The 13,251-nt window shown below is 36.9% G+C and overlaps 1 protein-coding gene across 1 annotated transcript in view; it reads right to left on the reverse strand.

The window, feature by feature from the left end:
- Nucleotides 1-13,251, reverse strand: part of TBCD (tubulin folding cofactor D) — a 3,708,267-nt gene that overhangs the window by 1,159,937 nt on the left and 2,535,079 nt on the right. Inside the window, exon 21 of the mRNA XM_044068123.1 lies at nucleotides 11,292-11,352. Within this exon, the coding sequence (XP_043924058.1) occupies nucleotides 11,292-11,352 (61 nt within the window). The remainder of the gene's footprint in view (nucleotides 1-11,291; nucleotides 11,353-13,251) is intronic.

Here is a 13,251-nt window from a genome sequence, read left to right on the forward strand (position 1 = left end):
AATTGTCAGTGGGTGATGCACCCTTAACTGTAATATCAGAAGTGGAAGAATGTTAAAGTTTTCAAATGGCTCCCATTCTTACTTTGTAACTGTCTTTCGGCTTTTCCCGGTTAGGGGTCACCACAGCGGAACTCCGGTCCACTAATGACAGGCAGTAGATTTTTACGTCCTGGCTTGCCGGGCCTAACGCACAACTTTCAATGAAGGAATGCCCATTCATGCATGTCGACACACAGAAGACGCTCTGAGAGTCGAACGTGCAACGTCTAACTGTGAGGCGATAACGCTACCGCAGCACCACCACTGCATAAATCACCAATCCAAGTCTGCAAGGGAAACAAACTAAAAACGTTTGCCCTGAATTAAGATCTTACAGCCAGTAGACACTGAGGCTGGTAAAAGTTATGTAAAAAGATCTGGACATGGTAGTTTAGAATCAGAATCCAAAACTGAGGTTAGAGCTGAAACTGGTTTAAGTGTTTTTCTCATTGTAGTTTCTGTCATATTCTCCTCATGACTGAAGAAGTACTATAAGATGCCACAACATTAAAGAAAAAAGTGAAAAGAAATGCCTGCCAAAGTCACATTTTCTCTTTTTAGAAAGACTAAGTCAGAGAAACCATCTTAACTAATAGTTAAGATATTCAAAGTAGCCACTCATCTAGCAAAAATCAAGCATATTGGTAGTACCAGTACAGTACTCTCCACTCCTCCGTAGGTGTTCCAGTCTTTAGTAGCTTATTTTGATATTGTAAATGTATCATTATTTTCACAAAGACCATCTTCTTAAATATCTGACATTACAACTATTTTTACTTCAACCAACATCAGATACTACTGAAAATAAGAGTTGCACAATCACTATTTGCTAACACCTCTGTCACCCAGCAATCTACTGATCTTTTTTTCCTTCTGAAAGTATCACTGATAGTATGGACCTTTGGTACTGAGCTGACAAGGCCAGTAATTAACTTTCGTTTTCCATCTGTATTATCAGCTTTATTTCATTTTGCACTTGTCATATTAAAGTCCCTTACTATCACTGCATATTTTATATTACCCAATCACTTATCATATCTGATATAATGATACTCTCTCTATACTTATTTGGTAGTCTATAAACTACCTTTACCCCAAAAAATACTGTAGCACCCCATTTTTCTGTTCTTTAACATTTGAATTTCTGAAAGATCCGTATTACATGAGCCTGCATCATCAAAAGCAAGAATTAAAATCCCCTGACCCAACTATATAAAGCATGGCAGCTCTTCTAGGGCAGTATCTGGATGTTCTGGCAATAAGTGGGTGGAGCAGAATATTCCTCCTGATATGTATGCCAAAAATAAATGGAGGAGCAGGGAAACACTCAGTGGTCATGCAGAGATGCATGTGCCTGCGTGCATATGTTGATACACATACGGAGGGCCACTGAAAGTAAGGTTTCTTCCTCATTCAGTCTTATCTTCCACTCCTTCCCAGATCTTACCTTCCACAAAGGGACAAACAGGCTATATAAGAAGGAATGATGGAAAGTCAGAAGTGCAGGTAACACCAAAAATAAAAAGTAAACAGGGTTTCTTCCCAGAAGTTATTTCTGTCTTAGTAATCCAATTACAGCTTCTATAAAAATTGACAAATGTTAGCAACCAGAAATCACTGCAACTTCTTCTGATGTTGCAGTCCAGTAAACACATACTTATGAGACCTGTATTGTTGAAACCTTTGTGTAATACTTCAAGACCTCACACCCAGCTGTAATAAACCCCCTCCTCAAAGAAACAAAAACATTTTTTAAAGCAAGGTGAAGAAAAATAAATGGGCACTCACAGTACAACTTAAAGCAAATCACTGTTTTTATGTGTTCAGAAAATGTGTTTGCAAAAGCCATTATTGCAAGTTTCCATAAACACATAAAACAGAAAGCACCAAGCCAAAATACATTCCTGTGGTCATTCACTGTTTCACTATCATACTATCATCAAAGTAGTGCACAGAAAATGTGTCTCTTTTGTGGGACAAGAATAAGGTGGTACACCAAGAATGAAAGAGAAGTTTCATGACTGCTCACTGATGAGGCTTGCTGGGAAAGAGGGCAGTACGTATGCACGTCTGAGACTAACAAGGTGAAATACACCACTGTAACCATTACATATTTCACTTATCTTTCAATGAATACATGTGTACACAGAAAACTGATTTTTTTTATGGTGCAGTGTATATGTGAAAGTGAAGGACAGTATGATAATCACAAATAATCGGGTCTATATTATCTTATCGAAGAGGCATTACAGCGAATGCCTCTTCATCGACCCGAGTGAACCACCAGTTACATGAATGGCAGATTCAGCGATATTATTCCTAGGGAAAAAAAAATCACTTGGTCATTCAGCGTGCATTTGCCTCTTTCCCCCACTGTAGTGCAATCTCAGAGTTGGTATATTTAAGTTAGGGGGGGTGTGGGGGATTCGTTTCTGGATGATCAGTGATTTTTTTCCATAGCAAAAGAATCTCTGAATCAGCTGTTTGTGTAACTGGCGGTTTGTTCTTTAGGGTTCGATGAAGAGGCATTCACTGTAATGCCTCTTCAATAAGATAACCCAAATAATCAGTGATATTGTTTACATGAGGCAGTGTTTGGTGCTGAAAGCGGTAAGCTGAAGTATATTACCATGGCTATTACACGTGTGAGTGACACACACACATACACACACACACACACACACACACACACACACACACACACACACACACACACACACACACACACACACACACACAAAGGAGTGCAATCCCTCAAAAGAGGTACATGTCACTGGGGCAATATCTCTTCAAAAAGGAGATAAAGCTGCTATTTTTGTTATCTCTACACTTAAAAGCACAATCAAACTACTGTTTATAACAGAATATCCAGATTTTTTATCCAAATATTCTACTAGAATTTTTTAAACTGTTTCAGAGATGTACGCCTTGTATGCAGACTCATACCACTATGCCTAGATGGTCAGTAAAAAGTGAAAGGTTGCAATATATTTCATTTCTATTAGGTCTGAGTATATAGCCCATATCTAAAATAAGACTTTACTGCATTATCATTACATAAGAAGTAACACAAATAAGCCATCAGATAAGGCAGGACTTCTGTTGCTATATATAAAGGAAGACCTTGAACTACATGTACTGCTCAAGGCAATATACTGACTTTTAAATCAGGAGTGACATACAGTTAGATCCCTTGGTGCAGGATGGCAGTCTAAGTTAAATTTGTATTACTGGTCACTTCTTTTTATTGTCTGAATGATTCAAAATGAAATTTCAAAGGGGTGCTGATGTCTGGCCTTTCATATATAGGTACCAAATGCAAGGGTTCATAGGCCTTCATGGTCCCAGTTGGAACTTTTGCTTTACGTTCCACTGGAGGTGTTGTGAACAACCTCTCACAATACTGAACAGAGTAATTGCTTAAAACACATTTTATTAAGTAGTCATTAAATATGAAACAAAAATCTTAAATATTTCTTCTGAACAACGCAGTTGTTTTTCTCACTGTAATTACAGCTGCCCCATCAACTTATATTTGCTTGTAGTCATGTAAATTAAATGACGATAAAGATATGGGTGTGTGCGTGTAGAATCAATAGCGCAAAGCATATCATGTACCTATGGGATATAACATATTACTGTCAGAAATTTGGTGTAATGCTGTGCATGGTTTCAGCGATGTGGTCCTGTATTGAAAAGCACCACCAGTAGTAGTATAAAGCCATAAGGATGCTCTGTTTTTTTTTGCCATTAGGTTCATAACACGTACAATTTGCATTTTTGGTACTGACAATATATACGTGAATCACATTATTACTCTATTCTTATAAAACATGAAACAAAAATAAACCCTTTCCAAAGCAAAATTAATATTTTCTGTCATTTTATATATTATAGCAAATATACATTTTTATGTTATGACAGGCATGAATATACTTGAAACTATATTGTTTTTTTCCCCTAATTCCTCTTAGGTCATACATGAAGCATTATAAAGCTGTTGAACCAACAGTCTAGCAGTCCTGCACTGAAAATTTCAGAAGAATGCCTTTAAGCAGTAGAGAGGTACTTGTCATTGTTATGTGAAAGAGGGATCAAATTCAGGCCAGAATACCATTTTGAAATTAAAATTTTAAACTGCAGCATTTGCCAAGCAGCCCCTCAAAATCAACTGTGTAGCTTTCCACTCACCTTAGAATACATAAAAAAAAAATATATATATATATATATATATATATATATATATATATATATATAGGGCAGCCACAGTGGTGCAGCAGTTAGCGTTGCCACCTCACAGCGAAAGGTTCTCCGGTTTGATTCGCAGCTGGGGTGCCTTCTGTGTGGAGTATGCATGTCCTCCCTGCAGTCACCTGTGTTTCCTCCCACATTCCAAAGACATGCAGTAGCAGTAGGTGGATTGGACACACTAAATTGCCCGTGTGCACGAGTGAGTGGTACAGATGAACTACTGCAGCGGGGGTAACCACCCAGCAGTGTAAACCTTGCCTCGAGATGACTGTTACTGCTGAAGTGACACCATGACCCCATGTGCAAAAATGGGTAAAGGGGGTTAAGGATGTACGGAAGTCTGTGCGCGCGTGTGTGTGTGTAATCTACAAAAAACATACACATGTAATGTTATAAACTTGAGGTGTAGAGACTAAGTATTTCTGGAGATCTTCAAGGCTCAAGTTTTGGGCTTTTTGTTTTACAAATATTCACGTCTCCTTTTCTACCTGTGGATAAGTGCCAGGGTGGTCACTACAATTAACAACAAAGGATCAACTTGAAATTCAACTTTATTTAGACTCTACATGAATGGGCTCAGTCTCAACAGTATGCACTTTAATAAGACCAGGATGTAAGGCGCTGCACATAGGTAAACATAATTTAGCATATCCATATAGTATGGGCAATATCATTAGGGAAAACTTGGCTTATGAAGATTTAGGAATCGAGTTTTGAATGGCAGGTGAATGAAAGCTGACTATTAGCTAGACTTAGAAGACATGCTTTATTCTCTCTTTACTACAGATAAGGGGAGATCTGATTTGGAGCTACTAAAGTTTGAAAAACCCAGATCTTTTTGGTTAATGGGAATTAAGGGTTACAACATAACGTGTACTAGAAATAAACAGCACTTTGTGAACATAAAGGTGATGTGTACAAAATTAAGTAATAATCACTTTCAGCTTATACAACAGAATTCCTTGCTTCTGGGGATTAGACAGGTAGATATTACTGAGATGTTTAAAAACAAACTGACTTATGGAATGCAGGAAAAGGTTTACTGGACCTTGTTCAGTTTGAGAGCAGCCAATAGGGATCTCTGGTGAGGTCCAGGGCCAACCGCTGAACACTGAATAAACACAATTTTTTAATTCTGTTTAAATGTTATGGCATAAAAATAACATTAACGTTTTTTTATTTCATTAAATGCAGCATGCAGCAGGTCCTATTCCTTTGAGACCAGGGGCTTATTTATGGAAGTTTTACAAAAAAATTATGCAGTAACATACACTGAAAGTTTCATGAAAAAAAATGCTGAAATATTTTGGTGACAGATGCACCTGTATACAAAAACAGCAAACGTACCTCAAAACAGTCAATTATTTGGGGTCTAACCTTCTGGAAAATTCTCAGCTATGAAGACTACCACACCAAAGCACCACAAATAAAACTTTAGTAAAAAAAGGTAAAAAGATCAAGTATTTTGATAATGGCTGCCACTTCTTGTACAATTAAAAAGACAATGATATTTCCTTCCTACACCTTATGTTTGGCAGGCATTACTAAGAAAATGTTTATGTTCCTTTACCAGGGATGTTGCCAAATAATTGCAATTGGTACCATCGTGTAAGTGAGTGGACAGAATGGAAATTCTGTTTCCTTGAACCTACAACTTGTGATTTATTCTGGCTAGAGTGAAACCAACTCTTTTTGTCTGCAGATTAAAAAAATATCATAATTAAGACCCCTGGAGGTAGACATATAGTTAACTATTGTGGCATCTTGTGCTGTCCCTCAGTCTGGAAACCCACACTGCAAAGCTGAGTAACAAAAATAAGTCATCATCTTTCCTTTTAAAATTATAAGGACTGATTGTTATATTTATAGCAATCAGTAGCTACAGTTTATGCCACATGCACTTCAGTTAAAAAATAAATTAATTAATAAAAGCTCTTCTTGCCTTTTAAACTCTAGCAACTGGTTGCTATATTTGTAGCAAAAAGTTGCAAAACTCTATGCTACAAACATATAGAGAGCTAAAGTGTTTCAGCTATTTAAAAAAAATACTTTCCTTTCCTGTTAAACTGTAGCACTTACGGAAAGCCATTGCTACAGTTTACACCAGTTATGAAGTGTAAAAAAAGCACTTCAGTTATTTAAAAAAAATTGTTTCCTTTTAAATTTTTACAGCAAGTAGCTGCTACAATTGTTTATCCTACACAGAGGCTGCTAAGTGCTTCAGTTCTGAAAACAAATGCAATATTGGCATTAATTTCTGAATGATGGTAATGCACTGCACTCAATCAGCATATACTGATTACACCCCGTAACAATTTGTGTCCAGGGTAGCTGCTCCTTTTGTCCCCCCTAGCCATACTACAGCCTGGACGCTGTTACATTATCAATTTCTTTTTTAAGAACCTGTGAACTTTTCATACACTAAAAAAACTGTCTTTTGTCTATTCCCGGTTAGGGGTCTCCACAGCGGAACTCCGGTCCGCTAATGATTGGCAGTGAATTTTTACAGTGTAGAGTTGCCAGCCTGGCGCCCAACCTTCAAAGAAGGCACACTCACACATGCACACACCTACCTGCATGTCTTTAAATTCACTCGACCACAGGGATGACATGCAGATAAAATTCTTTTAACTCTACTCCCAGTTTGTCAAACAATACTGAAAGGATTTTATATGCTGAATCTACAGAAGTTTGCTGTTCATTCACACAATCTACAAATTGGCAAAAAAAAAACAAACTTTTTGTTTTCCTAACTGAAAAGTACATTAATGAACCCACTGAGCTTCTTGTCTTAGAGACATAACATTTACAAATAAAGAATCATGTTAAGGATCATTTTGAAATCATTTACTCAATTGGTTTAACAATTATTTTTATACAAATGTCTCCAATCTGTCTGTCTGCCTCTCTCCCTCCTTCCCTTTCCCCTCTGCAACTAATGAACATGTACATCCATATTAATATTTATCTGTATGGCAGAGGACACTGAAGTTAAAACAAAACTACCAAATCAAAGTTATCAGGATTGTGCATCATTAACTTGATGCTAATGACAATGCTAAAAACGTTTGATTCACAGACTGACAAGTTTGAGGTAATTGCATTTTCTTTGCCCACTGTGTGATACAGACTGACAAGTTTGAGGTAATTGCATTTCTTTGCCCACTGTGTGATCCTTAGGTAAGGCTGAGTTACACAGCAGTTTGTTTCCTGACTTTGTCGGAAGATGATGCATTTTAATTTGGGCTCTTCTCTTCTGTGCAACATTTTATGCATCTCCAGAAGCAGCAACAACCAGCCTGAGCACTTAAAGGGAGAAAAACAATCTATCGACAATATCAGTAAATATACCATGTAATTTAATCAGCAACGCTACAGCTTGACATTAAACAACTGTGTTTTAGTAACAAAGTATTATCCTGTAGTTGCATACCATGGAAGATGGTGTGGATATAGACTGCACAACATAATCCAGCAATACATTGCAGTAAAAATGTCAGGTTTGAGATCTGCTAGCTTGCTGATACAAGACATGTCAAATGAGTCTTTTATTGAACTATGCAGCAGATCCTGTATGATGCTGACTAGTTTGGTCACAACTGCTAGTTATGAATTGTGCGTACCTCAACTTCCCAGCAGATCCTGTATGATGCTGACTAGTTTGGTCACAATTGTTAGTTATGAATTGTGCGTACCTCAACTCCCTAGCAGATCCTGTGTGGTACTGGCTAGTTTCACAATTGCTAGTTATGAACTGTGCGTACCTCAACTACCCAGCAGATACTGTATGATACTGACTAGTTTGGCCACAATTGGCAGTTATGAATTGTGCATACCTCACCTACCCAGCAGATACAGTATGATACTGACAAGTTTGGTCACAGTCGCTAGTTATGAACTGTATGCACCTCCTGTTGAACAGACACTTGTCTTTTTCCCATCTTTCAATACTATTTTAGATTCACCAGGTCCACTGCAAAGAGCCCTAAGCTAAAGAGCTCTGACATATGTAAATCTTCAAAAAGTCCATTTCAGAGGTTGTTTGGGAATCACCCTATCACAAGGTATTCTGCAAAGATATCATCTCATTTTAAGAGGTAAGAAAATTTCAGGTATATTCCAGGGTGACTCTCTGTCATCATTGCTATTCTGCCTTGCCATTTAACCCATTAAGCTGTTTACTTAACAGCTTAGGCTATGGCGACAATTTAGCACCTAAAAACAACAAAGTGTAAAGGCTTCTCATCTTCTCTGTCGATGATTTAAAACTGTGTAGCTCATCAGATCAGGAAGTGAAAGCACAGCTGCAGGTTGTCAAAACTTTTTCAGATGACATAAGAATGTCATTTGGTCTTGATAAGTGTGCAAAAGCAACCTTTAAAGCAGGAAAACTGCAGCACCAGGGAAACATCAGTTTGGGAAAGAATGTGATATAAAAGGACTTGAGCAAGAGGGAGTGTACAAATATTTGGGAATTAATGAAGGATCAACAATAAAACATGAACAAATGCGATCAAAACTTAGTAAGGAATACTTTAGAAGATTTCAATTAATTCTTAAAACAGCGTTGACATCTAGGGACAAAATCCAAGCTATAGACCAATTTGCTCTTCCTGTCCTAACTTACAGTTTTAAAGTGACTGACTGGCCCCAAAACGTGCTGGATAGATTAGATAGGAAAACAAGAAGGATGCTTCATGTTCACCAAATGATTTATAAAAATCAATGTATACCATGATTACATATTCCCTGTTCCGAACGAGGGATGGGCCTCCTTGAAACTGATTACATGTGTAGATCTGCAATTGTGGGACTCCACACATATCTGTTGACCTCACAAGACCCAAATGTAGTGAAAGCTTTGAAACATGAGGAGAACAAATCTAAGGTGACTTCGCTGCTTAATTTAGCAGAAGCATATTGGCATCAAGCAGGAATGGAAATCAAACCAGAAGTAGATAAAAATCAGGCAGCAAGTGAATGTGCCAAAAAAACAAAAGAAAGAATATAAGGTGAAGGACCAGATGAGAAGGAAAGAAATGTGGAAGAAGCATAAATATAGTTGCAAGTATAGAAAACTTCTGGAAGAACCTCATGTTGATCAGGAATGAATGCAGGAATGGTTAAGGAGAGGAGAATTCAAACCAAGAGATGAAAGGTTAACATTGGCGGCCCAAGATAGTGTGCTGCGCACACATTGGTTTACAAAGTCCATTGAACATGTGGGAGAAACAGACAAATATAGGTTTTGTAAAACCGAATTTGAAACAGTTGCACACCTCGTTGCTGGTTGCGACATACTAATGGCAGAAGGACTGTATACTGAAAAGCATAATAATGTGGCAAGACTGTTGTACTGGGGATTGTACAAACATCATGGTACTGAAGTGGCTGAAAAACACTGGAAACATGAGTCACAAAGTATCATAGAAAATGAAGTCTACATCACATGGGATCACCAATTACCAACAGTTCAAAAGACAGATGCTAGAAAACCAGATATAGTGGTCTAAGAAAAGAAGACAAGAGTAGCATTGCTCATTAAAATCTCCACACCCAGTGACTCCAATGTCTTGGGTACAGAGAGAGAGAGTCATAAAATATCAGAATTTGCAGGCAGAAACAAGAGCAATATGGAAGAAAGATACCCAGACAGTTCCAATAGTAATAGAAGCAACAGGGTCTTATAAAAAAAGAATCTATAATCATATTTAGATATGCTACCAATCCATGTAACCCCATACAAACTGCAAAAGGAGTCATTACTGGGCACATTGCAGGTGCTGCGAAGAGCACATTTGGCTGACATCAAAGATTGAAAGAATACTAATTTCATGAACTTTAATCGTATTTTGACTTAACACAAAGGGGTCCATTCCCGTCATGGTATTAGAAACCCAAAAGATTTGAAGAAATTAAAAAGTAGGAAACCAGCATTCTGAAAATACGTACAGATTAGGGCCTGCATTTTATATATTAACCGGTGATTGTTATTTAACAAATTTCAATATATGTACCCACATTATTAAAATGAACCACGCAACCAACACTCTGAAATTCTACCACAAAGGGGGATTTTTACATAATGACCATTAAAATCATCAGTCAGGACAGAATTACTCTGGTCATGCTGCTATAAAGTTGATGGTTACTTGACTACTGTAAAAAATTTGCACCTAGAACAGCAACAAGACCAACCATATCCAAAAGGAATGGATCCAGGGGCCAACGTAAAACCAGCAAAGTTTAATCAATCGTAAAATATGACACACCAAACAAATAGTTAAAATCTAAACCCACAATCCAAATGATAAGCGCTTTTGTGTTATTAAAAATACTAAGACTTTATCAGATAGTAAACAAAAAATGTGAAATGATGTAAAAGGTTTTGAAGCAAAATACGTGTCAATTCATAACCAATCAGAGCTGTACAAATATGACACATCCCCAAAGAATACATATCTGCTAAGTAATATTGACCAGAGAGGTGGTCCTTGGAAAATATGGCTAGAACTAAAGTAAATTTAATGGCAGATTTATTGGAATGCTTACTACTGGCCTGACTTAACCAAGCAGATTACAATAATGCTGGTGCTTAAACCTAAAGCACTAAAAATATGATCAAAAATCCCTTTTAAGTCTGTTCTTGTATTGTTAGGAACTGGGTAGTATCATATATGAGATGTTTAAAGTATTTATAAATGCATATTCTTATAATGAGTTTTTATTCTACTTTTGTATATTTGTTGGCTCATAGGATTGAATGGTCTTTTAGTTTTATGTTCTTTACTTAGCTGATATATAACAGGTGTTCTTTGGGGGAATGTTGGGAAACTGCTCATCATTCGGGTTTTACGTCGGCCCCTGGATTTGCTCCTTTTGGATACTCTGAAAATCTACCAACACATTTACAAATTTCTTCAATCTAGCTGCAAAGTGGTAATAACCAATGCATTTACTTACAGGTAAAGAATATGATAAACCTTTGCTGCTCTACTTACCGTACGATGAATCTTTTTAAGGCCTTCCTCTATTTCTTTGTTCAGATAGTCAGTCAATGGCCTGTCAAATTTAAAAATGTTCAAAACATCATGCTCAATGAAAATATTGTTCTATGCAAAGTAGCATTTAGTTTAAAGACCACAAAATTGCAGGTATAGTCTACATAACAGAGAGAAATGTTAAACAACATAGTTTTTAATATGAAAACTGCCAAATACCTCATAGCAGGGGAATATGAAATAATGTTTGCAGACTCAGAAGAAATAAAAAGAATCTTTGTTTAGTGAATTCAACCTCTTCTAGCACTAAAACTTGCTCAAGTAACTGCATACAAACCAATGCTGATAAGACTCCTACCCAAGAAGACTGAATACTGTAATTAAATCAAAAGGTGCTTCAACAAAGTATTAGTTTAAGGGTGTGCGCACACAACAAAGTATTAGTTTAAGGGTGTGCACACTTGTGCAACCAGTGTACTGTACGTTTTTTACTTTTATATTTTTTCCCTAACAGATTTGTTTGTTTTTCAATTGAATTGTACAGGTTATAGGTCACATTAAAGTTGCAAAAAGTTTTGAAATGATTTATTGTAGTCTCGTTTTTTTTATACCACAAAAAACTGGCATTTTAACAGGGGTGTGTAAACTTTTTATATCCACTGTACATGTATCTAAGTCATCTATGCAGGTAGGTGTGTGTGCAAAAAAAAAAAAAAAAAAAAAAATATATATATATATATATATATATATATATATGTGTGTGTGTGTGTACATATATATATATATATATATATATATATGTTTCTGCTTATTTATATATATATATATATATATATATATATATGTTATATTTATATATATATATATATATATATATATGTTTCTGCTTATTTTATCGAAGTATTACCTGTTTTCACAAGCTCAAACTGTTTACTGCACTTGCTAGTTTAAGTTTTGCTTAAAAGTTAAACTACAGGCTAATACACTCAAGTGTACTAGCTTTTGATAGCAATTAGTCGAAAAGTACAGCATTTATTGTGTTTTCTGCCTATCTGTGTAAAAAAACTTGAAAAAAACAAAAAAAAATATCCTTGTTTTCCATACTTTCCTAGCTAGTGTTCCAATGATCAGATTTTGCTGATCCCTGGGCTTTGTCTTGGTTCCTGTACTTCTCCATTTTCCTTGTTTGGTCAGGGGGAAGTTTCTTTACTCATCAGTGAGAGTGGGGAGTACTGAGCTACCTGTTTGTCCTTAGAGGAGTGGTTAAAGACAGTAACTTGTAGTTCATTGGCCATTTTGGGTCATTTCCTGCCTTTTCCAGCCCCCTGGTATAAAGCACGCTTTAGAGTGCTTTAGCGCGATTTAGCGCGGAGTTGCCACAGGAGCACACAAGAGCAGCGGCGGTTAATCAAGGTTAAACTATTCAGGCTACCTAAAGTCCACTCTTCATTTTTTCCCTTAGAACAGCTCCTCTTGAACTGTACTGCTAATCTAACCAGCCTATTCTCTAACTAAAAAGTTCAGCTCTACTTGATTCCTAAGTAGACTATTCTCCATCTGTAAAGCCTAGCACTTGCTCCTAAAGTACTTTTTACTCTGATATAGCACTTTTATTATACATAGTACCCCACCGGCCAAAAAACACCGCATCCCCCGAAGTCCTTTTTTTCAAACTCATCTACATAAAGTTTTTGCCTATTCCTTCTAGCATGGCGAGGGATCAGTTGCTAGTGTCCTCTCCTGCTCAGCTGGTGAATCTGGGAATATTGAGGCAATGTTACAATTGCCTCATGTACACTGACAACCCTCTGCTTTTCCCACAAAACACAAATACATGCGAGAGATGCAAATATATAGCCAAACTGGAGGCTGAGCTCTCTCAACATAGGACTGGCAAGACCAGACAGGAGGAGAAGGTAACCACACACACCACAAACCCAGTCTCACATAGCACTATCAC

This window comes from Protopterus annectens, chromosome 4.part0 (genome assembly GCF_019279795.1).
Source record: "Protopterus annectens isolate FY-2018-M chromosome 4.part0, PAN1.0, whole genome shotgun sequence".
NCBI classification, from domain to species: Eukaryota; Metazoa; Chordata; order Ceratodontiformes; family Protopteridae; genus Protopterus; species Protopterus annectens.